General features: G+C 39.4%; 4 protein-coding genes across 5 annotated transcripts; 1 reads left to right on the plus strand and 3 right to left on the minus strand.

Annotated features, from left to right (window-relative positions):
• Positions 1 to 303: 303 nt before the first annotated feature.
• LOC143452478 (uncharacterized) lies at positions 304 to 1,684 on the minus strand. Its single transcript, XM_076953475.1, has 3 exons — positions 1,364 to 1,684; positions 1,111 to 1,287; positions 304 to 1,020 (listed from the first exon to the last, which is right to left on the minus strand). Exons 1-3 carry the CDS (start codon positions 1,539 to 1,541, stop codon positions 818 to 820), a joined length of 558 nt encoding a protein of 185 aa, XP_076809590.1. The 5' UTR covers positions 1,542 to 1,684; the 3' UTR covers positions 304 to 817.
• A 288-nt stretch (positions 1,685 to 1,972) lies between these two features.
• LOC143452477 (pre-mRNA-splicing factor ATP-dependent RNA helicase PRP16-like) lies at positions 1,973 to 13,101 on the minus strand. Of its 2 annotated transcripts, none has more exons than XM_076953472.1 (25): positions 12,883 to 13,101; positions 12,421 to 12,500; positions 12,225 to 12,352; positions 11,856 to 11,978; positions 11,499 to 11,634; positions 10,655 to 10,743; positions 10,523 to 10,598; positions 10,057 to 10,195; positions 9,263 to 9,451; positions 8,688 to 8,849; positions 7,969 to 8,121; positions 7,682 to 7,762; positions 7,302 to 7,463; positions 6,766 to 7,011; positions 6,586 to 6,697; positions 6,140 to 6,202; positions 5,737 to 5,892; positions 5,438 to 5,585; positions 5,047 to 5,209; positions 4,509 to 4,673; positions 4,088 to 4,236; positions 3,667 to 3,856; positions 3,156 to 3,377; positions 2,962 to 3,083; positions 1,973 to 2,241 (listed from the first exon to the last, which is right to left on the minus strand). In XM_076953472.1, exons 1-25 carry the CDS (start codon positions 13,045 to 13,047, stop codon positions 2,163 to 2,165), a joined length of 3,498 nt encoding a protein of 1,165 aa, XP_076809587.1. In that variant the 5' UTR covers positions 13,048 to 13,101; the 3' UTR covers positions 1,973 to 2,162. The 2 variants fall into 2 exon arrangements, with proteins under 2 accessions (XP_076809587.1, XP_076809588.1); XM_076953473.1 differs by having other exon boundaries at positions 12,225 to 12,371; positions 12,883 to 12,944.
• A 3,419-nt stretch (positions 13,102 to 16,520) lies between these two features.
• Positions 16,521 to 17,415, plus strand: LOC143452481 (uncharacterized). Its single transcript, XM_076953478.1, has 3 exons — positions 16,521 to 16,739; positions 16,806 to 16,952; positions 17,117 to 17,415. Exons 1-3 carry the CDS (start codon positions 16,562 to 16,564, stop codon positions 17,305 to 17,307), a joined length of 516 nt encoding a protein of 171 aa, XP_076809593.1. The 5' UTR covers positions 16,521 to 16,561; the 3' UTR covers positions 17,308 to 17,415.
• A 518-nt stretch (positions 17,416 to 17,933) lies between these two features.
• On the minus strand, positions 17,934 to 23,657 carry LOC143452479 (cytosolic phospholipase A2-like). The gene is made up of 20 exons (XM_076953476.1): positions 23,284 to 23,657; positions 22,930 to 23,011; positions 22,580 to 22,746; positions 22,017 to 22,133; positions 21,842 to 21,879; positions 21,613 to 21,748; positions 21,334 to 21,470; positions 21,079 to 21,213; positions 20,893 to 20,992; positions 20,712 to 20,826; positions 20,423 to 20,647; positions 20,092 to 20,138; positions 19,968 to 20,034; positions 19,620 to 19,695; positions 19,419 to 19,540; positions 19,252 to 19,344; positions 18,896 to 19,008; positions 18,580 to 18,790; positions 18,254 to 18,387; positions 17,934 to 18,066 (listed from the first exon to the last, which is right to left on the minus strand). Exons 1-20 carry the CDS (start codon positions 23,344 to 23,346, stop codon positions 17,989 to 17,991), a joined length of 2,256 nt encoding a protein of 751 aa, XP_076809591.1. The 5' UTR covers positions 23,347 to 23,657; the 3' UTR covers positions 17,934 to 17,988.
• Between the last annotated feature and the right edge of the window lie 1,882 nt (positions 23,658 to 25,539).

Genomic DNA, 25,539 nt, shown 5'->3' on the forward strand with positions numbered 1-25,539 from the left:
GATATGCCGTGTTTTACTTGTTTATACTCGTGACGTCTCACATCGTTAGCCCGAGGGCCCAATTAGTAATGTATTTAGCGTCCCACGGGGAACCCTTAGTCGCGTGGAATTTGTTTTGTGGGAATGTTGCGCTCGGCTGTGTGGTGCTGAGCTAGTGTAAAATCAGTCTACGTTTGGTTTTAATAAAGAGAAGACCTTTGTTTTTATCTAAGGAAGACTCGTAAAAATAAGAGTCTGGCTAATTGACTAGCCGTTAAAGCGGGGAGCTTACCTGGTCAGAAAAAGTTTGGTTACACGTTAACACAACTTTAACGACTTTTAATAACAGAACAGCTGAAGACATTTCAATAAACGCAAGAATCACACGTCACATTGCAAAAAGTTGTGACGTCACTGAGAAAACGAATAATAACAAAGAGATGAAAAAGTTCATTTCAAACTGTTTGTCGATGAAGAAAGTTCAATATGTTTGTCAACAAAAAGGATGAAAAGAAGAAAAAAAACTTGAAAAAGGAATTAATATATTTAAACAACCATTTTCTGAATTTTGAATTCTTCTGAAATTTTTTTTCATGTTTGAGGGTTCATTTCAGAATAGATGGTTGATAAGTCAGCTGGTTGACAAAGTGCAATAAATTTATCAAGAAAAATACAAACCAACACTAAAAGCGAAAGAAAACATTTAAATTTGAACATGGATGAAATGGGATTCCTGGTTGTTTGCTTAAACCAAGGTTAGACCTTCCGTCGTGTTGACACTCAAAAGCTCCCAGTTTGACCGACAACCGCTCCAAGTGTTTTTACAAAGAAGAACCTTTTACATTTCAACTCTCTCACTTTGCTTGTCGCTGATGCAATTTGCGATGAGAGCCATGGCACCGGCTAAGATGGAAAGTACGAAACCGAGCCACGCCAGTATGAGTCCGAAACCGTACGGGAGAAGCAATACGGCGCTAGATGGCAGCAAACAAGACACCCCGTTCGCTTGAAAGACGACGCAGCCAATCAGGGAGAAGATACCTGAACACGTGATTACAGGGGAAACGTTGGGGTAAAATTTTACTTTTTTGATAGTTTTACACAAAATTCCAGAAGTTAGCTTAGACGTACCTGAAGCAATGATAAGAATGGCGGCTAACCATCTCAGTTTAATTCCGACCTTATCGTCCTGCCAGAAAAATCCAACCGTGTAGATTATGACGGCAGAATACATCACAATATCTGCCATTATGACGAACGCTCTGACGGCGTCCAGCCATGCGGAACCGCACTGGGCCAAGTCAGTGGCTGATATGATGTCATGAAAGAAGTTTAAAACATTGCAAGCCAATCAAAAGCGATCACGTCACAATATAGATCTTACCAGGGTCTAGTTGTGTGCAACCAGCCGAGTTGCATTTGTAGAATAACCCGTAGGTGCCTGCAGCGAGTGTACGAAGCCAGGTGTCGGAGGAAAGTGCAACTGAGTTCAGAATAGCGGCCAGGATCGAGAACACAAACACCGAAATCTGAATTTTCTGTCCCCTGCTTAATTTCAACATTCTTGATAAAGACCTGCTGCTAGGAATTAAGTAATCGCCTGTTTCTAACGTTATCTGCGAAAGTTCAAAGTGACAGTAAAAGATCGGACGGCGGTTATTTGTGACAAGACTTTCTACACTGTTTCTAAACGCTTACGTCTACTCCTCTTACTTATATAGCCTGACACTGACAAGGAAATGTTGCAACAACTCCATATTTATGCCCTGGAGTGAACCCAGGCCGCACAATGCTGTCTCGTCACCTGACACCACGCACTAATGCTCGATTGTGCTCTAACATGGCGCAATGAACAAAATGGTCTGTCGAATGACGTCATAATGGAGAAAAAGAGAAGTTGTTGTCAGATTGGACGATTGTGCCAAGACAAAGGGCATTGTTCGTTCATAAAAGAGATGATTGACAAAGCGCAAAAGTTGAACGAAAACAAGAGAGAATATTTAAAATTTATTGCCAGCAAATAGTTCAACGACGATTTTAACAACACGCGATGTCTTCTGCTACTCGTATTGTTACGTCATCGCTCGCACGGCTCTTCAACTTCTTGTTACGTCACAAGATGTCATACAACGCCATATGGAGGCTGTTACGTCATAATCCACCTGGTGGGTTCGATGTCGTCATCATAATCCAAACCTGGCTGGGGTCCGACGGGGGGTGGCGGATCCCGCCCTCCCACTTCCGGGGGTTGCGATTCTTGACCTGGGAACAAATAGAGGGGTGAGGGGGAAAAGCAAGGCAGGTGGGGTAGAGATTACGTCATAACAAACGATGACAAAGTGGTATCTGATTGGCTGACTACACAGCGGTTGATAGTTGGAAGGTGCGAACTCATCCAGGTAGCTTTCAACATACCTCGTTATATAACATATCATGCGCACAATGTCCACTTTGTCATTCATTTGTTCATTTACTCGTGAATTATTCGACGCCGGATTAAGCTCAATGCTCCGAGGTTGTTTGTTATAATTGGTGAGTAAAGTCGCAAGCGTCAGCGTTTTGTCGTTTTTTAAACGAAAACTTTTAAATTTCATCAGATGGCGCAATCTCGTAAACAATTGTTTAATAGGTTGACCTTGTGACGAAAGTGCTGACATGTTATTTACGAAATAATTAAAAAATGAATATGTTTTACTGTGACGAGTAAAAGTTCTGAAAAAAGAAAAATGACAATTGCAAGTAATGTTTCATTCTTAGCCGTCTGATAGAATTGAGATCGTGTTGAGATGATTTTAATGAACTTTGAAAAATTAAACAAAACAAATTCAACTCGTCCTATGTCCAACAGCACATTCTTGCTTATTACTTGCTAAATATTGTTCCCTTATTGCTCCGTGATCCCAATAAATTGCTTTCGTGGGTCAAATCTGTCATCTCTATGGACGAGGTTAATATACAGCTATTATTATCTCCTGATCTTACTTTTTGATTTCTTTCTTTTCCTCCAGCGCCATCTCTGCCCGTCTCTTTTTTAATTGTTCGTCCGCTAGAGCGAGCTCTTCCTCCATTTCGGTCACACGAGCCTTTGCCGCCTTCCGCTTCTCCTGCATGTGTCATCACGTTACAACCAATTAAAAGTCAAAAAATTTCTACTCAAAATGTCGCCGACCAATCACCTGTCTCGATTTGGCCGACTCTTTGACGCTGTAGAACATGGGGCCCAGCTCAGCCAGCCACTCCCCCTCAACCGCCGTCACTGACTGCATGTACTCCCGTGACGTCATCACCAGCTCGTGGTAGACCACGTAGTCGGGAGTGAATCCCATACCGAAGAGGGCCGAGGTGGGGTGTAGATGACAGGGCATGCCGGTACGCAGGTTGACGTATTCCCCGATGCCCTGGAGAAGACATTATCATGTGACTGTTTATGCATTTACCCAAACTCAGCAGCGCGTGTTCACGAGAAAACAGCGTTTTACTGGTTCCCATGAATCGCATTCGCATGACAACTATTAATTACGATAATAAATCATAATCAGTTATATAAGATGAAGCTTTCAACTGAACCAGTTAAAAAGAACGACTGTACACGGTGTACAACGAATTATGCCCGTGGCTGCAATACCGCGATTGTCCATTTAAGCCGGTTTCAAATAAACTTAATTATTGACGAAACAACACCGGTACCTTGAGTGTGGCGGCGTGATGAAAGTAAGCGGCACAAATGCACTTCCTTATGATGTCCCAGTCGTTGCCCGCGGACACCAGCGGCATCTTCTGCTGATCCGCGATCTCCTTCAACTGCGCGCGGACCTCCCTGACCTTCTTCATCGCTTTGGCGTGGATGAAGTGGTCGTTGCACCAAGTTGAAGAGTACCTGGATTCAAAAAACAGTAACTTACTTGGGTGTTGTACGTCAGATCCCAACATTGGAAACATCAAATGCGCTTCATATTGACAAGTTACATGGACACTTTTACATCAGGTTGAAGTTATGACAAGTGGTTCGCTCAATGTTTTAAGATTTAAGACCAAACTTGGTTGAATAGTCATATTATAAGTGGTTCCAGGTGAAAGTTGTACACACAGACACACGCACTCTACCGACCCGTTCGCCTTCCATTGTTGATAGACGTTCAACAGGGTCATGTGGTCGCTCTCGGGCACGCAGAATTTCTCCCGCTTGGTGTCGCTGTCCTCTTCACGGCCAGCAGGTCGATAGAAGATGGCGGGAACAGACAGCATAGAAACAATAATCTGCGCAAGAATGACAGAGTAGCACGAGGCAACGTAATACCAGGATTCAAGCAAGTTGGTCGCCACAGCCGCATAAGCAAAGTGACAAGCTCTGTCCTCTGTTAGATGATCTCTGCATTTCTACAGCACTTAAGCAGCGGAAGATTGAAACCAAGAATGTGTTGCTGTAATTATTATCCTTGAACTTTCATGACTTGAACCTGTCTTTGTACATTGACTATAGAATAGCGATTAAGTCATTGCTCGAACTATTTCTTCATCGAAGCACTCACCAGTATCTCGGAGCTGCACCCCATCTCGACGGCGGTGATCATCATCTTTGAGAGTGGCGGATCGAGGGGGAACTCCACCATACTGCGCCCACAAGTGGTCAGTTGTCCGGTGTTGTCGAGAGCTCCGAGGATCCACAGCTGGTACATGGAATTGAGGATGTTGTCCTGGATGAGATGAAATTAAAGTTTTCCAGAAAAAATTCGAATTATTTTGTCAGCTCTCAGTGGCAAAAATTCATGATTTTACAACTCCACTGATACTGCCTCATTATAAACTCCATTCAAAGTGCTGCAACACGTTGCCATTTTAACTGCTTTAAAAATTGTGTGTTTGCTCAGGTAGATCTGTGATACACTTTACAAGCATTCCATGAGGCTGATAGTTAACACTATCGGTGAATAATGTTGTTACTTTCATTTAAAAAGAAAAAAAATTACACCAACTTGATTAAACGAAGAATGAAGTGCAATCAGATACGTATTGATGAAGCGGACGTCAGTGATCTCAAAAACCAACAAAGTATCCTCCTCAACCAACCTGAGGTGGAGGATCCATGAAGTGGAACTTGAGAAGATCTTGGACTCCGAGGGATTTCAGGAGGAGAACAACGTTGGCGAGGTTTGTTCTCTGGATCTCAGGCACAGAGGCCACCAACATCTCATTCTTGTACTGGTTGAGAGTGTAGAGACGATAAGCGACTCTGCATGGTCAATATTGGATCAACTTTGTCCTTCCAAAGTACCAAATCTCATCACAAAACACGAGCAAGCTAACTGCTATGCTAAACAACTAAAGTAAAATGCACCATAATATAACACCATGGAGCTACAGCACCAACGTCCACCTGGACTTTACTAAAAAAGAGATCTTTTTATTCCTTCACAAAGCCTCAAAATCGTAATTAAGCGATCATGAATGTGACACCTACCCCGCCTCGGTCCTCCCAGCACGACCGGATCTCTGGTTCGCATTCGCTTGTGATACAGGGAACACAGAGAGAGCATCCATTCCTATCCGGGAGTTGAACACTTTCATCTTACAGTAGCCTGGGTCTATCACGAACGCGATCCCGTCAACTAAAAAGAAAAGTTTTTTCTTCTCTAAATTTCTAGAGGAATAATCGGGTTGGGTTGTTCTTAACAAAAGGTCGAGTTTGTCTAGATTCTAGAACCAAGATTGACTCCTTTGAGTGAGTCGACACTTCAGCAAGATGCTAATTATTCCGACCTGTGAGAGATGTCTCGGCGATGTTGGTCGCCACGACGCACTTCCTCACACCATCCGGAGTCTTCTGGAAGATCTTTGCTTGAAGATCGGAGGGAAGTTGGGAGTAGATTGGAAGCACTGTGAGAGGAGCAACATCATCGAGTTCTTCCAGACGCTCTACAAGATATCAAGTTCAAGACTTTCATCTCCTGCATCTCAACTATCATCTACGTTCATTGACAGTATCGCGGCAATTCAAACCCGACAATTGTAAGAATTAGAACAAGGGTTTGAGCTGATAGAAGGGGGAGGGTTTGAATTATCGCACAACAGTTTTTAACTCATCAAAATTCCAAGCTACTCCCTAAGCAAATGAACGAGTGGTTCATGACGCAATAAACACAATAGTGAGGTCACAAATCACCTGTCAGGCTTTCACAGGTGACCTCGATGTCCTCTTGACCTGGCATGAAGACGAGAATGTCGCCTATGTAAGAAATAAAATAGACATCTTAATATCACCACATGGACACCATAGCAGTAACTAAATATATGGACGCATTGAACAAGATATGACAGTGTACAATCTTTAAAAACTTTATTCCAAACGTTAGATCTTGTACTTTTCTATATTTCTATGAACTTATGCATAAAATATATCCACCCTGCAATTACGTCGCAACAATTGAGGTCGCGTAACTATTTTTATAGGCTCCCTTGATTTGAGGAACCAATATACGTCGATCGCATTGTCGCCATCTTAGCGTTATGCAAACTTATTAGATTGGGCTTGTTGTGGAGCGTGTGCTCGGTTGCTTAATGCGTTTAGACAAAAATCTAACAATTACTCAGTTAATTATTGATGATCACCTTTCCTTGCTTGGACATGGATTTGAAGAGCTTGCTTCACTGCTGCGTCCACGTAATCCTCCACCACAGATTTGCTGAACAGCACATCCACAGGAAAGGTTCGACCTGGGATCTAAACAATGCATGATTATGACATCACAAAACATTTCAGCCAAACCTACCCCGCATTCTGCAACTTACTGTGTAGCTTGGCACATTTCCAAAAAAATGGGAAAACTTTTCAGCGTCCATAGTCGCTGACGTCACAATAAGTTTGAGGTCACGCCTCCTAGTGATGACCTCACGCAGCAGACCGAACAATACGTCAGTGTTTAGTGATCGCTCGTGAGCTTCGTCCATTATGATGCAACTATATCCATCCAGGTCCGACTCACGAAGGGATTCACGAAGAAGAATGCCATCGGTCATGTACTTTATGATCGTTTTCTGTCGTCACAAAACTTATCACTACTTCACTGTTCAATAGTTACTGGAATAATTAACTACAGTGGTAAAGGAAAAAGTTAGTATTTCCATACTACAAGGTCATGGTGCGAAAAAACTTTAATGCGGTGTGTTTTGAAAATCGACCCATCTCATACATTTCGTTGTCGACAAAATGTTCACTTTATTGCTTCATTTTAAGTGCTACTTCCCACGGACCAGGAAGTTGCTTGTTACGTCACCATTATGTCATAAGAAGAACATGTGCATGAACGGAAGCAGGAGTTTAGTACCTCGCTTGTGACATCCTCGAAGCGGATTGCGTAACCGACCTCCTCCCCGAGTGTGACGCCCATCTCCTCGCTAACTCTCTTCGCGACCGACATCGCCGCTACACGTCGCGGTTGAGTGCACCCAACCATACCGTACTTGGAATATCCGTCTTCGTGGAGGTACTAAGGAATAGACATCTAATAATTAGCAGATGGTGATTCAGAAATAAGTGGTTGATTTCAGTCCATGTCTTCGTAGGAATAATGATCATAAAAACAACTTTAACTAAACTTTGCAGCACAAACCCCATAAAGTGCCTATCATCAATGGATGGGATATTACAGTGATGTATATTTTATAAATTGCAATATTACGTCATATGCTGGTTTGCAATTAGTACCTGAGCCAGCTGGGTGGTTTTCCCTGAACCCGTTTCACCGATCACCACGACGATGTTGTTGTCCCGTATTATGTTCAACAGCTGTTGATAAAAGTGGGAGGAATTATGAAATATCACAAATTATACCAAAGCATTTCAACTTGGGGCCCCAGGCTGCAAGAATTCCTTGTTCTCGGGCACCAACTTCAAAATCGTTACTTAACAGGTTGTTTATGAGGAATCGACGCGTAATTCAAGGACCACCAGGAACCACTGCAGTAAAATGTTGAATGAACCACAGCACTCACGTCTTCCTTGACAGCATATATGGGCAGGTACTGGCGTTGCTGCAACAAAGTTTTCGACTTAGCGAAATCGCTTGAAGCTTCATTCTTCTTCTCCATATGTTGAGCAAATCTTTGTGACGTCTTGAAATCTCCCTCCTCGCTCACTGATGGATCCTGTTGTTTGTTTACAAACAATCACACATTTGTTTTTTTTCATTGATGGAGCTTTATATGAGTAGAACATACCAGGAAAACATTTCAAGTATGGATCGCTTCACACAGAGCATAACTAGCATATGATACTACATAACTGTCCGTATCCTACAATATACATTGTCCAAGATAATCTTAGGTTTTATCTAACGCCAAAGAAAATGAAATAAAACAAAGTTTAACGAGAGAAATTGGCAGATGAGTCAACCGACATAACTGTGGTTGCACTGATTCCCATTTTTCAGCTTAGGAAACTGCACCTCGTAGTAGAGTCACAAAACATTGCTATATTTAAAATTTTTGCTGAAATTTGTCTCACCAGGCTTTCACTTGCTCACTACCATGCAGTAATGGTTAGCGGTGATCAATAATCACTGGTCCTACTAGTGATTACACATGGTAATTTGACGTTTGGGAGTCAATACTAAAAGTCTGACAGCTGAGTCGATTTTCTTATCCACAACCACGTCGTTACGTCGCTGACACAATCAATTTAATTTCAAGATCCTGCTGATCAAGATCCCAACCTCTTTGTCATCCTTCTTCTTGATGCCGAGGATGTTGCCGAGTTTAGTCCCTGCAAGCTCCCAATCCTTGTGCTGAGCTTTTTTCTTCTCCTTCAGGTCACGGAACTTTCGAACGAGTAAGCTCCCACTGCGGGCCACGACTGCCATGTCGCATGTGTTGTCCTGTAACATGGTACACGCTGGTTGTACGACTTCTTAAATACTCAACACATTCCACACATGTAAGTATATGAAGCTAAAGCAACCTGATGTGACCACCTTGGGTTGGTTCATTGTGGTCATAACACTGCCCTTACTAAAACTAAACATGGATCAACACGGTTAGAAACGAAAGGGCCAAAAATTTGCTTTGATTCTTATTTTAAAAAAATATCTCTCATTGATCTAAGATTTATATTTTTCGCTCTTTAACACAACTATGTGTTGGTTTTATTCCGCATCTCAAAGAAATATTTTGGTTACATGTCGTAATCTACACGTAAAAGACTTTGACTAAATTTGAATTGTTCAATTATTCCCTTGAATAAAACTAATTTATCTCAAAACAAGTTGGCAACTATGACATCATAATTCACCTTCAGCGGGATCACAGGTTCAAATTGTTTAGTGAAGATGATTCGACCGTCGAGGAAAGGAGGAACAATGTTGTGGACAAATAAGTGCACTCTGGCGCCACCCTGTTCATTGAGGTCGCTGTCGTCAAACTCCTGCTGGAAGACAACTCCGCTCCTCATCATTCGATTGGTCTCCCATCTCTCGTTGTCCTGGTAACAACAATGGTTAATTGTTAAACAATTGCTAATTTCGGATCATATCTTTATCTTTTGAGTACTGTGCGAAATGAAACTGAAGTAACCCCAATGATGGAATAATGTTACTATTGTTGACCAAATGAAATTTTAATTATTTGGTCGATCAAAAAGTTGTTGTTGTTGTTTGGGATGGTTTGAGGTGTTACTTGATCAACGTTTTAACCAGATTAAAATGTCTTTGATTGCATTTACCAGTTTCTTATTTGACTTGACTCACTTTCATACCCTGCACTCTGAACATCATTTAATTTGTTCTGATTGCAACTTAATAAAATTTCATGAGATAAATGCAATAGTAGTTGTAAATACTTAACAGCTGTAATAGCTTTACAGTTTTCATTCAATTGTAATTGCCTTTTTCGGTATATCAGTAAAGGCGAAACCTGTACTGGGTATCCCGAATGTAAGATTACAGTGAATAACCCAGCTGGCAAATTTTTGAACTATTACATTCTCATCAATCAAACCTTGCAAAATATTAATAGTTATAACATGATAAAAACAATAATGAAACGACGATCATGTTTGAAAAATGATTCATCAAAAAATGAAGAAACCTCGTTAATTTGCTTCCGGCGGGCCGAGATCTTCTCTGTCCGCTGCTGCTTGATCTGTTGCTCCCTCTTGTTAACGTACTCCTCGGATGTGGAGGAGAACGGATTCCTGCTCTCATCATATCCCTCATCAAGCATGTACCTGAAGAATGATGAGATTGTCATCCAAGGATCACATGTTTATTGCTGGCCACCAATCAACAATAGGTAATTTAAAACTACATGGATATCTTATAATCTGATCGATTCATCGCACTATCTAACACTTCACATTTTAACATTTGTAAGTGCTTGTAATATCAATGAAGGCTGCCTATATCCGGCTTCTATTTATCCAGTAATAAACAAATCGCTTTATGCATGCATTCAACTGGACCAACACGCTTGCTCAGTCGTTAATATTTCAAACCATGCAAACCATGCTGATTTTAAATTGACCGATCAATTGCTGAGACAATCACAAACTGACCAATCACGATCCCCTCTGAGTTGGTCCTCCTCCCAATTTTCCTCCTCTTTGCTCCCGAATCCGGAATCTTTCTCGTCTGGAAAAAAAGAGAATTTTGACAACCACACTGACATCTTATATAAGAAAACTTACCTCTTCTAGAAGATGACGGACGGTCTCTCCGGTGCCACTTGTTGTATTTGTACGACGGGGTCGGCAAGGGGGTTTCCCTGTATCTTGACCTGGAAATGAAGCTTAGTTGTTGAAGATGCTTTGTTTCCGACGGGGTTTATGATCTCATAATGCTGTTGACACGTGACAAACTCGCAAAATTTTGTGAAAGTTTTAACGAATGGTGAGGCCTTTCACAAATGTCTTAAAATTTTAAAGAATGTTTCGATTTACCACATGTTTTTATTTTATTATTATTATTATTATTTTAAGCCAAACCAAAAGATATCTGATTTTTAAAATACTTTTATGTTATTTAAGTCAATTCTCCATTTTAATGCAATGAAAATAAACCAGTTCGCAAAAAAATGGTCCTCTCTTTCCAAAGTAATTGCACTTTAGATAAAAAATCGACCGTGTGCCAAGTGCCAGCATGGAAAAATGTGCAGCTACATACATTATGGTCAATGGCATAGAATATTCATTCTTATAATCACCCTTATCATTCTTTGCGCTGAATTATTTATTAAAAGTACTTTTAGTTTTTGCAAACGGTGTTTAAGCAAGGAGAGATATATACCAGTGACTTAAAAGCAATTCCCTCAACTTTCTAGTGCTTGGAAAAGCAACACCAAAAAGTCAAATAATATATATATATACATAATGTAGCAAAGAAAAATGTTTTTCAAAAGACTACTCGGCTGACTTTGGAAGTTTCTGTTATATGACATTTAAGAACTCAGGTTTTGAAACCCATCATAAATCAAGGAAACATTTCATCGACATAAACTTAAGTTCAAATAACATAGAAAATGGGAGTAAATACCTCTGGCTGGTTCTCGACGATTGGTTCCTGTCCACGCGATCCGTAGATCTATGAATGGATGGTGAGGGGGATTCCCATGATCTCCGTGGTGACCTGACATCATCATCCTCCTCCCAGTTGGAAGTTCGGACACCATCTGAGGAGGAAACAAGCCATGTCACCACAAATGATAAAACATGAATAAAGTTAACATTTGTAATTGTTTGTTACAACAAAACTATTTAATGTGTTTATGTTTGGAGAGATCACACAAACATCACAGAGCTGTAAAATTTACCATGTTTCGACAAAGTATACAAACTGTATAGTAAATTGATAATCGAATAATATAAAATGACTTGATTGGTTAGCACGAACCTTTAACGTGGAGTCTCGGAGTGCCAGGGTAGTTGGAGGACGAGCGACCTGGAGTTTCTTCCCAATTGTTTCTTTCGCTTCTTCTGCTTCCTCGTCTCCTCTCATCTCTGCTCCTCGACTTATCTTTAACACAACTCAAGATTTAACTTGTTTTCAACAAGCGTTGAACAATCTACTTTCGGTTATTTACGACGATTCAAAATTTCACAGCAAATTTTAATTGCTTATAGTGCCGTCAGATTCTGTCATAAACCGGCCGACTATTTAACCTAAGCAACGATGCACAAGAAATTATTTTTACGAGGAAAAATAGCAGCTTATGATAAGGATCGTAGTAAGCTAAATCAGTGATACATTATAATCGCCAACCTTGTTTGGACGAGGCATAAACACCTTCTTGACGTCGAGTCTTCTCTCGTCTGTGTTTACTGTCTCGAAACGCTTCACTGACTCCACCTGTATATGTCGGAGTTTCGAAGCGGGCAGGACGATAGTGTCTGCAACATAGACAACAAACTTTAATTCAAAGGGATGAAGCATCCACTTAACAAATTCCTCACACTACCTTTCATGCTTTGACTTCTCTGTCAACGTTCGTTCATCTCTTGATTTTCGAGAGTCATTTAATTCCTTTTCTTGTTTTCTCTGCACACAGAAATATTAGAACCAGTGAAAATCATGATACAGAGGCCAAATTAGAGTGGCGATAAATGTTTAGTGGCTGGACTAAGACATGTGAAAGTTTGGGTGAAACAAAATTATATTAACTTTGAATAAAAAATATTAGAATTATATAGTATACAGGTGTATGTCGTTACGTCGAAAAGTAGCCAAAACTGATTCCCTCTCAAAATTGAAAAACTGGCAGTTGGTGAAATAAAAACTTATATTACCAGTTGGCAAAGTAGGAAAACAACGAAAGCCAAACCGACCAGCTGTTTAGTCTAGCTGAATTTTCTAAATGATTCAATACAACTGTTGTCTTTTTGTTTCAGGATCCTGAAAACTGACTGAAACAACTCCACACCTTAAACTCAGCTAATTTGTCGAGTCCAAGAAGTGACGCTTCCGGCTTCTTGAACACAGGTCCATCTTCCACGGCTTTTTTCTTTTTGATGATCAAACCACCAACAACTTTCTCTGCATCAATTCCTTCCAAGCGGTGGAGAGAGTGATCTTCATCATCGAACATAATCTAGCAAATATTTCACTGTCCTTACTGCCTATGTCTGCCATATTAAATAAAAAATATATTTTGTAAAGTTAGAATTCGTTAATTAAGTCAAAGATTGAAGATGCGTCAACATCAACAAAAGTCAAATTACACTGAACACATCTAAATCAAGTTGTGCAGTGCAGTTTTTTGTGCATTGGACAGCGTAATTTTCAAAGACTAGTGTGCACTGGTATGAGTGAGCCAGACTGAAAAGCACGGCAGTTTTCAACGAGATTTCGGGGATCAAGGATGGCAAAAAATGGGTGCATTGAATGTAAGATGATACACCATGAAAGCTATATGTCGGATTGGTAAGTACAGAGCCTGCATAGGCTCCATTTTTGAGAGGTAGCCTAACTGTAAAACGATTGGGTACCACAAGCAAAATCTTCAAAAATCTTGAGGGTGCAACTGCCATGCTTTCAACTATGGTGTGCAAGGGTTCATGTTGTGTAGCGTACATATACTCGCTACCATAAGCGTGTGTGCGTGCAAAAGCAAAATTCCAGTATCCACTGGTCCCGTGTATTTCGTGGCAGCTGCACACCTGAGATAAATATTAAGTAAACTTCCTGCACACTTGAGTTAGTAGAATATACAGCGATCTAACAGCCTAATATTTTAATTCACCTTCACACAGAGGATGATTGAATAGTATATAATCTTATGCCGTAACTTTGCATTTGAAGTACCTACCACAGCAAGCCGCTAACTACAATGCTGTGGTTCAAGAAAGGACCACAAACGCAAAGTCTATATGCAGCTTATTACTGGATATATTTGACCATGGTTAGTTTCTTTCACAGTGTAAGTTAGTCACAACAATTTGGATGTTATCAACCAGCCTACAACGTTTTGCGTAAGACACGAAGTAAGGACATTATCATAGCAGAGGAAAGGTCACAAGCATCACTGTGAGAAATGTTTAAAATCATCGAAAAGTGACGAATAAGCAAAGCTGGTTTCATCCATTTAGGATTTAGCCGCAACGATTGGTTGAATTTCGATAAGAATCGATAAAAATATATTGAACCCACAAAATGCCAGAGCCTAGATCAATGGATAAATCTATGGCCTAGGCCTAGTTACAAACTGTGTTAGCTAAGAATGGAGGAAGACTGAACGATTGAATACTTGGCTAGGCCTAGCTGTTGTACAACTGCACACTTGAGTTGGCAAGTTTGCACACCTAAGATCTCAGCAAAACTTTCAAAACACACAGACTGGCCTGGCACTGCACGGCGTTTGTGATTGTGCGAGGTCTTACTGTCTGAAGGTGCTGCCTTTTACACCAGAATAGCCTAGCCTGCGTCTCCTTTTTTCAGTGCAATAGTGGCCTACAGCAATAGTGCACAGCCACAAGATACATTTGTATGGTTTACTAAGCTAGATTTCAACTACTCGAAATGTAACGTCATTTGGTTGTCCACTTCCATGCTACGCCTATACACCCGGCAGCCCGGCAAGCATAGGCCTAGTCTGTCTTAAATTAACCTATATTAATAAAGAAAGATTCCCTCCCCCATGGTCATACGGATATACCGGAAACGCTTTTTTACCTTACTAGGCCTGCCAGGCCTTTCACCCAACTTTACCTTACCAAATCCAGAAATCTTTACTTTGTCAGCCTAGCCTGTAAGTGTAGGTTGTAGGCTAGAAACCAAGAGACGGCCGTGGTTTCACGATCCATAAGCTTAAGCTATCAATGACATAGACACCCTATAAAATCAAGAATGTTTTCGCTTAGTCTTCGATGAAGCTTAGCATTGGTGCATAAGTTATTATGCATTATAGATTTACAGGTTTAATGTAATATTTATGATGGATGGAGGGACCAGACGATATCACGATGTCGGAATGCAAGAGTATCGGAGTTTGTACATACGGAGTTTTACTAATCTTGGAACTAAAACATTTTGAACTGGAACTAAAACAGACTTAAGCAACTGCTTAACTTAACTTACTTAGATCTACTGGTACTCAAAATACAAAAGCTTTTGAACTTTAAAACTTGGTGATTTGTATGACTGAGTTTTGGCATTTCACAAAATATTTCAATGTTGAAAGAGATGATATATCAGCCTGCTTTGGATTGGACCTACTGTAACAATTAGGCTACAGGGTCTCTTGATTGATTTGTCATTTTTCGTAGTTTTTTATTTGTTTTAATTTTTGTTTTGTATCCTTTGTAAACAATTACATAAAAACACACATTATTTCGTTAAAGTAGCATTCCTAGAAATAAACATCAGTTGGTAACATTTGAACACAGAAACTCAGATAGCCTACCGATTGATTAATTCGCATTTGCATGATTGTGACGTAAGTAGTCATGCCGGAAGTGATGCGACCCACACAGCGCTGTAGTAAATGGATAGATGGTCGTGTGTTTAACGCAAATAATATCAAGGAAGGTAAAAATTTCTTTATTATCTAGCATTTAGATGAGAATATGAAGGAAACAATTAAAGTTTCACCAATCAAAGAACAAAGAATAAAACAGAAAAACGGAACCAGGTGTTTATCAAAACACATTCCGAATTGGTCATTACATTAACAGCTTATCGGGTAAAGTTAGGCTACTAATCATGTTCCTGCCAAACGTGCGGTCGACCTAGCAAGCTTGTATTGGCCAGTAGCTGCTTAAGATTAGTTGAAAGGCTATATACATTCATCGGTTTGCATGCCTTATCCCATATGTACACTGTGGGATGCACGTTGCATTCATTAGCTTGTATTTGTATGTGGCCTGTACCTTACATAGCGGGAACGTCAATTGCATGGATTAAATTGCATTCAATGGCTTTTAGAGTGCAGTTGAAGTGAAGCAAGAGCAATTTAGCATTTGATATCGCAAATCTCGGTGTTATTCTAAAATAATTTTTATAATTTCAATTTCAATATTTTTCAATTAATTTTCGAAAGCAATTAGCCTATTCTGGTAAAAACATCTTATATCACAAAGCATTGCTTGCTGGGTGCTGATTTGCACAAAGTTGTTTTTTGCTTAAAATTATTATTATCATTACTACATCAAGTTATTTAAAATCTACAAGTATTGCCATCATGCATCAGCTCTTGCATATGCTCCTGCGCTTCCTTGATCTATCTCTGAACATTTTTTTCTTGGACCGAGGAATATCTTTGCTTAAACTTAAACTGGATAAAGTTCTCACCGCTCGAGCTCCAGTTACCGCTTTTCTTTTGTTCAAGTTCGGATAGATGCACATTTTGCATTTGTCTTGATTTTTAAACTGCCCCAATTTGGAAACGTCTACCAGTATCATTGAACAGAAGCAAATTTCGTTCACAAGAACCTGAGAGAATTACCACAACTAGGTCAACTGAGAATTGAACCTGGCTTGCCTGTTTAGTATTTATTTAAGCGCTCCGATACCAAGCCGACTAAAAATTGATGTTTCTTTGCTGAAACAGATATTCTTTCAAGTTAAAATTTTATTTCATTTGACTTTTCAGATTAAGTTATAAGATGTCCATTTCGAGGTTGCATTTGCTGCAAATATTATCTGTCACGCTTGGTTGCGTCGGTATAGTCTTCGGATTGACGTCATTAATTGGTCACACTTGGGTGGGCTGTCAATCAACCCTCTACCGGAAATGCATCACCATCTGTCACAAGGCACCCGTCGGTTGCGTTGAAGTGCCAGGTAAAAAAATGTGGTGAAATAATATCAACATATACAACAAAAAATTTAAAGAATCAATTTCGGCAGAAAACTGGTCCCCGCTAGTGGACGCTATGACCCCGATCGTGCTTTTGGTTGTGTTTGGAGTTTGCGGCAACGTCATACTTATTGTTGCGTCACTCAAGTCTCATACCAAAGCAACGAGCGCTGGTTCGCTAGTCTTACTGTTAGCAGGTGCGACTTGACTTTGATGTTTGTGGAAGTAAAAAGATTGATGTATGACGTAATATTTGTTGGTAAATATATGATTTCAATAATTCATAATTTAATTTGGATAGTAACAACAAGTTATTCCAAGTGCAACGTTGGCCATGAAACAGCATAATATTTCTTTTTAGGATGTTGCGGTCTGGTCGCCGCCGCCATTCTAACTGCATCCTCGATAAACTTGCGCGGGTCCGCCTACGTCTTGTTATGGATCGGAGCCATCTTCACTCTTCTGGCCGGAGTTGCCGGCCTGATCTCCGGCTTTTATATTCTTCCTCCCGATAAAACCAAGAAAGCGACCAGCTATGAACAGATACCTTAGATCTGGCGGTAAACTAAGCACTTTCGTTCTTCTTGTGTTACGTCATGATGGCGTAACGTTGCAAATACAAGTTATTTTTCTGAAGTAAATGTCATCAAAACTTTCAAAGTGTCCTGTTCGTTTATTTGTTTTAACGAAGTGCAGAAAACAGAAAACACGACCCCAAGAAATGCTATTTACAGCAGTGTTTCAATAAACACAGAGTGAACTTATATACATTTTATCAAGTTTTATCCAAAGACGAAGAAATTTTAAAAATCCACGTCTACATGCTATTAAGGGTACGTTTTGGAAGAAAACATGACTTTTGTGCAAAGAATCCAAAGTAACTGAAACTTAGGAAATGTTTGAACTCAGACTGACGTTTAAGCCCAGCAAAATTCTTGAAAATATACTAACATACTAATACTATAGGATTAAATAAAATTTTCATGGGTTGTATTGGTTGGATCACTCTGTAGGTTAAATTTTTGTGACATCCTAATAAGAATGAACTCATAATGAGAACATAACTAAGAATAGAACAAGATTGAATCGAGCGTTAGCATCAATCAATCAACCAAGAATAATTAAACGAGAACAGATTCAAAAGAAATGTAGTAACAGCTATATGCTTAAATGAAGGGAATTGGTTTATAAAGTCAAAAGTAAATATTCGGAAAATTGTGGTGGGTTTCCAAGTTATTTGCTGTGACTTTGAAACTTGTTTGATCTCCGAGTTTTTCTCGCCACAGCATCTTCTAAGGCTACCTTGATCTCCTGTATCATATTAACAAATCGTCATATGTCTCATGCAATTTACTCACAACTTTGTTATACACGAACCTTTTAAAAGTTCGTTAAAAGCACGTCATTGTTTTAGTCAATGCTTTTTAGTCCAAACTTTGCTAATGTCATCAAATGTAGATTAATTTTATAATTACGTCACGTATACGCCAATGCTTACGTCGATATGACTCGTGACGTTGTAATACATGAGCTCGCGCAACCGATCGAATTCGAGGCCGCTGTATTGGAAGTTGAAGGTGCTGTAAGGAGAGCCGTCGACAAAAACTGGAAAGTCGTTAAACTTTTTGTCATCTGAAAAGAGGATTGTGATGTCACAGGGTAAAAATAAGTAAAGCAAGTTGTAATAAGACAATGTAGAAGTAAACCTAACTGTTAAATACTAAAATATGATTTACAGTAGTATTACCTGAACAACTAATTACAAAATGTTTTAAAACCACTGAAATTTGACATTAGTTTTTGCTTTGTTTTAGGACTGACAACCTTTTGGTCTCTCCTTTGACCTAGGAGTGTAATCCTTGAGATTCTTGAATGTTTTGTTACAGAGTGTGAACCAGAGGATGGTCGGACAGTCATCGTCATCACTTGGGAAGATGAGGAATTCCTTCGGAGGAAGATTTGTTATCTTCTCAAAGTTAACCGGAGGATAATGAAGCCCCGACCGCCAAGCATGAGCAGCTCCATGAAGAATAGACTAAAACAAGAACAGGATCATCTTTAGATGTTGATATGATTTTGCAAACAGTCATTTTGTTTGCGAGGGGAAAAAGTTACAATTTTAAGCAGTCGTAAATTATACCGAGTAGCTGAACTTTTCATCCGATTCGTATCCGGATAGATCCATGACAATGAGCAAGTCACACATTCTCTGTGGCCTCAACGCCACGCTTGTTGGAACGTTAAAAAGAAGACCTAAAAAGAGGTTCTGTTGATTACAAGAATCTCAACTGTATTGTCAAATAAAAGTCGTTTTATGAAACCATCGAAACCATCCAGCAATCGTCCTATTTTTTAGTATTGAAACAAACAACACGGATGTTTTGTTGATGCGTGTTGTTGTTGTATTGATGTAACAATGCAATATGGACTATTTTGATGAAAATGATAAATTAAATTATCCTGATCCTTTCTTTAGGACTCCAGCAAAGAATGAACCTGCATCTATAACAGAGATAACATTTTTTCTCGTGCTCATCTGTCTCTTCATTTTCAAAACTCCGAGAGCATCCAGCAACTCCTGCTCATGAGCTGCATAAGAAAGATGATCATGAAGATGTTGGATGTTCAGTGAACTTGTGAAGTGAATCAGGGTTTATACTCGCCATTATGAGCATCTCCGTGATCAAACGGATTCATCAAGTATCTCTTCAAGGTGCTGAAGCCTTGAGCAAAGTTGTTTAATCTTGCGGTTCGTCCGACAAAGGCGTTGCGGTCGGTGAAAAAACTTAAATTAAACTGCAATTTAGATGAAGAAAAACGACTCCATTATTTCAAAGAAAAACTTGTCCGAGTAGCAGACTTACCTTAGCTGGCTTACGAGCGACTTCAAGAAAACGGGCTTGGGTGAGTGGATCGACTCCGGATTGCTCAAGTTACTTTCTGTGTCAATAAAAGTAAAATATTTATGCTAAACAACGCTGAAAATAGAGGACTTGGAAACACAGAATAAGTTTGAATAAGGTTCTTACCGCAAAGACTAAAAGACCCGATACTCTGACAGGTCAGTAATGTCAGTTAGTGTACACATAATTAGAAGTAAATTAATTCTGAAGTTTCACGTCATATGAGTACTTGTAATCATCAGAACTAAAGAAAAAATTCTCGGTTGAGCTGCAGAGTTGCATTATAACTATAGGCTCTGTAGCGCCCACCTACGGTTGGAACCATGTCTAGGTCATCGTTCTCTTCGTCGGTGTCCTCCTCGTCATCGGATTCGATCTGAGCATGAAACAAGTTCAAAGAAAGTCATATTTCTAAATAATTGTGACGTCATACCTCTATGACACGTTCGCCGAATTGCTTTCCTCTGACCCTTTCATCATCTAGAAAGTAAATTTATTGACGATTGATGATGATTTATTTATGATGATTTATTCTCTCTATTTGTCAGGACAGTTGAAAGGTTGCAAGAAAAGTCACAGAAAAAGCCACTTTTTAATCGAAATAAATAACTTTGCCCTCAAAACTTTAGTAAGTATTAATGTGCAGTAAGTAGATGGCGAGGGAGAGAGAGAGGAAAGTGTTAAGCACAGTAAAGTAAGAGATGTAATTAGGAGAAGGAAAAAGAGAAATACGACCAAAAGAAGAGTAATGTTTAAAATCCAACCAATGTAATCGCCCAGATCAGACGCTCTTTCGTTTCCATTTTTAAGATAGTCTTGCAGCAGGATGGAGAATGCACATCCAGTCATTCCCTGGCTGAAGTGGAGCGGCAGCTCCGGAAGTTTATCCACCAGGAATCCTCCTGTCCAAGTAGATCCCACTGTGTCCGGAGAGAGCCCGATGCCGTACTCCGGAAGAGACACCTCAAACGGAGTCTCCTCGTAATAGGCTTAATGGAATAGTATTGATCATTAAAATGGTTTTTACGCTTCCATTGTAAGTTGAATGCTCACCGTGAAACTTGGACACGCTCACAGAACTCTTGGCGTGAAGTGACGCAATAATCGGATAAGGGACTTTTCCGTCACTAACATAAGTTTTGAGATCGCTCAAAGCCAAATGCATGTTCTGTTTAAACATAAACATCAAGTAACACCGGAAATTTTTAAAGATTGTGTAAGGGGAAGCACCAACCTTTTCACCGAGCGTATGTTTTCCCACGAGATAACCTGGAAAGTAATCGACGAACGAGTGAGGCTGTTTGTTCTTTTCCTTAGTTTCGGCAATATAGCTCCTATGACATCACAAAAAAACACAGATGTTTAAGACCGTTAATTGAAAAGGTGTTTCAAAAATTTTGTCAATTAAACTTTGGCTTACTGGTAACTTGAAATTGTGAATGGATTCACCAAGTCCAGGAAAAGATTTCCGGCCAATCTCTTTTTCAATTCGTCATGAAACTTTGCTTGCTCGGATGACAATATTCCTTGCAACGCGTAAACTGACTGCAGGTACCTTGGTGCAGACAAGTATGTTTGTTAAAATGTTTATGAACAAAAAATCAGTCAAACAATCGAAGCGAGGAAGAAACAAAAGTGTCAACATTGCAAAAATACGATGTCTATTGCGACCCACCAAGCGGACCCAGACAATCCAGCAGCGTAGGTGAAGATGTTCATGAGGCCGGCATCATTGAGAGCTTCCATCGCCCCGCACATGCCAACCACCGCTCTGTAACCACCGCCAGATGTCACCATGGAGACGACTGGTGTCTGAATGACATGAAAATATTGATCAACTACAACTAACTAAAGAGCAACATTAGTAAATTTAGCAGTTGAACAAAGCAGCTGCACGATTAGAGTTTCCAATAAAATCTTCTCGCCAATTTGAAGAAAAACAGCTTATACCTACTTCTTTTAACGAACTTGGGCCTTTCTCAGGACCAAGAATGTTCCTTAAAGTCTCATAAACAATCGGTAAACGTTTCTTTCGGAACGCTCTCTCCTCCGGATGCAGACCTAGAGAAAGTCGGAAGTCTGGTGTCGTCCTGAGAAATCCGATAAAATGCTACTTAAGTTAAAACTTTAAAGAGTTGTTTGATGGAGATAAATGAAATCTTTTTAAATGGAAGTATTTTTACCGAAGCTCTCTGCTGATCTCAACATCAAGCTCTCCATGCTGAAAGGTACAAAAAAGACCAAACAAAGATCATGACACAAAAAGCATGTTTGTTTGAGTATGAATTATTTCACAAATATACAACTTGGAAAATCTTATGTCCAGCCTAGAAAATATAAGCAGGCCTATAAACTTACTCCGTTATAATCGATTGTTTTATTGATCGATTCTCCCAACTTGACTTCTTTTACAACATCTACCCTTTTCGTCCCGATGCGGTCATCGGACATGACGTCAACGTCGTACATTGAAATCTTAAGATATAAAAAAATATCTTTCATCGAGGAATAAAGTGTTATAATTTCATGGTAACAAAAAAGTTGTTAAAATGTCAACAGTTGGCCAGAGAAGTTGTTTCCTTAAAAAACTTCTCGGATTTCCGTTCGTGACATAGCCGGGTCTACCAAAAGCTCAAGCTAAGCTCACGTTTTTAGCTGCCAACGCATTGTTAATCTTTAATGAAAATTTCTTACGCCACCGGCCTTGAAGAAACAATAGAAATATGTCAGAATTTAAAAAAGAAACCGAAAAACATGAGTAACAGAACAGAAGCGGAAAACACGAGTAACAGACTCCTCTTGCTGAGGAATAAGTAGCAATAAACCAGCGAAAATTCGTGAATTCAATTGAAGCCAAATCACACAATAACGATATTACATCAAGTCTGCACTACTACAAAATAAACCAGAACAAAACCAACCACCACAGGAAGAGATTCAACATCCTTCATCTCATCCGGGATGACAAACTTGAAGGTTTCATTGATCTCTGACGTCGGTGTATCGTCCTTAAGACCAACAGTGACAAATGTCTTCGACTTGGGAATGCTGGGACACCTCACCCTGAACTGGGGGTCGGGAGTGTCAACTGGGAATGAAAGTTATGCTTTCGGTTACGACAATGGGACTCAACAACACACTGTTTTCAGAAAAGTCATTATTTTTACATGAAACATGGTTTTTTTGTCGACATAAGTCTGTCGTTTTTTCGAGTAAATAGTTTGAAATAAAATAATGTTTTTACAATACTAGGTTGTCAACTGACACTTACACATGTCGTAGAAATACGACACTGACACGTCTCTGCATCTTAGAAGAGTCACAGTCACCACGATAGTCGGGTTGAAGCCGAGCTGAAAAAGGAAGCAGTATGACGTCATATCGTAAAATGTTGCAACACGTTAGCTGCAGACTACTTTAATGTGTGAAGTAGTGGGCAACTACACCATTGTCAAGGCAGCAGCCGGATACAACATTTAGGTTCCTTAAATTGCATCGTCAAAGGGATGGCTTTTAACGAACTTGAATAACTGATCCTGCATGTAGCTTAGTAATATGCCGATCAAAACTGCTCAATGTTTAGCAACCAAAATGTATAAGTTTGAAAAGTTTTAACAAAATTCACCTTAAAATCATCGAATACATTTTGATGATCGTTTTCAAATTTCTCAAATTCTTCAAATTCCATTTTGAAAATTACCCAGAAATATAGACCTTGAAATGATCAAGATAAGATGATCTTTTAATTTCTATATGTCTGCTAACAGTTACGTATCAAAACAAAAATCAATGGAAGAATTGTCAGTCTAAATGGGTTGATTTTCAAAGTCGTGAAATAGCTCTGAGTATGACCAGCTTTCCAACTACGACTCCCATCGCTTGTCGTAAATCCTAATCAATTTCTTGGTACCGTGCATATTCGTAAATGCAACTCACACGTTTTTGGGCCTTGATTTTTCTACTCGATAATTTTAACTTCGACACTTTCTTTCTGCCTGATATAGACTGAGCATTTTTCAGCCGTTTTGCAGATTTATGTTTACATCTGAGTTTTCAACGTAATGAGACATGTGATGACTCTATTATGATCCTGTATATAATATTTAAAACTGTTAGCTGCCACGTGTTAAGGTTCGTTCCGGTCTCTATTTCACGAATTATGTGTAACGGTAACTACATAGACGTAAGAACTGAACACTCGTAAGCGCTAAACTTATAATTTGGTGCCTATACAGACTTAGCTCAAAGATCTTCTAATGGTGATGAAATGAATAATATTGAAACAATTGAGTTTATAAGATCATAAATTTCATTTTTCCTGAAATTGTGACAAAAATACTGCCACCGTCACTATATATCACGCGACTTTACACATGCTCCAGAAACTGAAAATGCCTCCTAGGACGAGATATATAATTCTCAAAAAGCAACAACAGTCCGATAGACCTGAGAAACATTGATGAAATTTATTCAATTCTACCGAGATTTCCAGGTTTACCTTTTGCTATATCCTGGAGATCCTGAACCGCACAATTTTGTTGTATTTAATACGTTATATTTGCTTTTGAATAGTTTCTGGTTGTTATTTTAAGGTTTTGTGTTCACGCTGGTCATACACCCTCGCGTACGTGTTATATAAAGTACGCAATGCATAAATATATTGCCCACAACATACATCAGTTTGTATGGGATTAAGTACAAAAGGTTATTTACGATATTACTGATATTGAATAGCGATGCCACGTTTCACTTATGTTTGTGACTAGTTGAAGTACTCCACTGTATTTGAGAGCGTTGTAGTCTGCCTGGTGTTTTAGGTGCACTTAGCCTCATTAGAGTCATTACTCGTTCTTAAGGCAGAAGCGACGTTTCCCTCGTTTCTAGAATCAAGTGCTTATTAATTTTATCTTTAGGGAAGCGATTGTTCGCACGATTGTGAAGTCACGTCGTCATTTGAGCGTAGAATATGATCCGTACCTGTCCTCCACGTTTTTTCCGTACGTCAGTGGCGGAAGGTTTGTAGTGACGAAGTGGCGATATTGAGTCAACAATGATCTTTTGTTGCTGATTAACATCGATTCTGATTTTCATAAGCGCTGGGCTTTGACACTAAATTGAACAGAATCGGTCTAGTGGTCGGGTTGTTATTTTAAGGAAAAAGTACCGGCCAGTCTAGGCGACACACAAAATCCGCCACTAGTCGATTGGGTGTCTGTTGGTTGAACATATTCACGGAAACCTTTGGTAGCTCGACGTGTTCTCATAAACTTTTCACGTTTTTTCGTGGGCATCCTGTAAATTTCGCCGTGATGTCATCGTGTCGTAGCCAAAGTTGTCAACAATACGTCAATAATGTATTCAAAGTAGATTGCAATTATTTTGATCGATAATTGTTTGACACAAACGCAAGTCAATACGCGATATCCCAATCAAATTGTTTTGTTCTCCTTGATAAGCGAGCTGGTCCAGTAGCTTTGCTCTTAAGCCAAAAGTCGAAGAACCTGGAGGAAAAAAAAGTCGTATCTATAGTATATGAATGGGTGAGCGACGATGTTGTCGATTTCACGATAAAAAAAACTTTTTGTCAGCAAAAACGTTCTTGAACTATTCAAAAAGCAAAAATAATAAAGCAAAAACGGAGATACTTCAGTGTTTTTACAAAAGACAACACATTGATTGGTTTCATTTCTGGTCAAATACCGGCTTTGTAAAGACCTAGATAAACTGCTGTTTAACACGAAACAAATAAGTTGTTAAAGTTTCTTGTCTGATGGACTTCTTCATTTGATCATTTCCTGGTGAGTTATTTCGAATTCTTTTTTTTGTGGGTTTGAAGCGGCGTCACTTTGAAATACTTTGACTTCTGAAATTTTTCTTAAAT

Source organism: Clavelina lepadiformis, chromosome 4, assembly GCF_947623445.1.
Source record: "Clavelina lepadiformis chromosome 4, kaClaLepa1.1, whole genome shotgun sequence".
Lineage (NCBI taxonomy): Eukaryota > Metazoa > Chordata > Ascidiacea > Aplousobranchia > Clavelinidae > Clavelina > Clavelina lepadiformis.

What these genes read in the sequence shown, in the direction of transcription:
- LOC143452479 (XM_076953476.1), bottom strand. Translation starts at nt 23,346, where the DNA reads ATGGAATTTGAAGAATTTGAGAAATTTGAAAACGATCATCAAAATGTA. An exon ending in GTCGTATTTCTACGACATGT is followed by an intron (nt 22,747 to 22,929) that starts GTAAGTGTCAGT and finishes TTTCATTCCCAG; the next exon opens with TTGACACTCCCGACCCCCAG. An exon ending in TCGCTCGTAAGCCAGCTAAG is followed by an intron (nt 19,541 to 19,619) that starts GTAAGTCTGCTA and finishes GTTTAATTTAAG; the next exon opens with TTTTTTCACCGACCGCAACG.
- LOC143452477 (XM_076953472.1), bottom strand. Translation starts at nt 13,047, where the DNA reads ATGTTCGATGATGAAGATCACTCTCTCCACCGCTTGGAAGGAATTGAT. An exon ending in TCGAGGATGTCACAAGCGAG is followed by an intron (nt 7,012 to 7,301) that starts GTACTAAACTCC and finishes TTGTGACGACAG; the next exon opens with AAAACGATCATAAAGTACAT. An exon ending in TCATGGATCCTCCACCTCAG is followed by an intron (nt 4,674 to 5,046) that starts GTTGGTTGAGGA and finishes CATCTCATCCAG; the next exon opens with GACAACATCCTCAATTCCAT.
- LOC143452478 (XM_076953475.1), bottom strand. Translation starts at nt 1,541, where the DNA reads ATGTTGAAATTAAGCAGGGGACAGAAAATTCAGATTTCGGTGTTTGTG. An exon ending in TTGCACACAACTAGACCCTG is followed by an intron (nt 1,288 to 1,363) that starts GTAAGATCTATA and finishes ACATCATATCAG; the next exon opens with CCACTGACTTGGCCCAGTGC. An exon ending in CATTCTTATCATTGCTTCAG is followed by an intron (nt 1,021 to 1,110) that starts GTACGTCTAAGC and finishes TCACGTGTTCAG; the next exon opens with GTATCTTCTCCCTGATTGGC.
- LOC143452481 (XM_076953478.1), top strand. Translation starts at nt 16,562, where the DNA reads ATGTCCATTTCGAGGTTGCATTTGCTGCAAATATTATCTGTCACGCTT. An exon ending in CGGTTGCGTTGAAGTGCCAG is followed by an intron (nt 16,740 to 16,805) that starts GTAAAAAAATGT and finishes CAATTTCGGCAG; the next exon opens with AAAACTGGTCCCCGCTAGTG. An exon ending in GCTAGTCTTACTGTTAGCAG is followed by an intron (nt 16,953 to 17,116) that starts GTGCGACTTGAC and finishes ATTTCTTTTTAG; the next exon opens with GATGTTGCGGTCTGGTCGCC.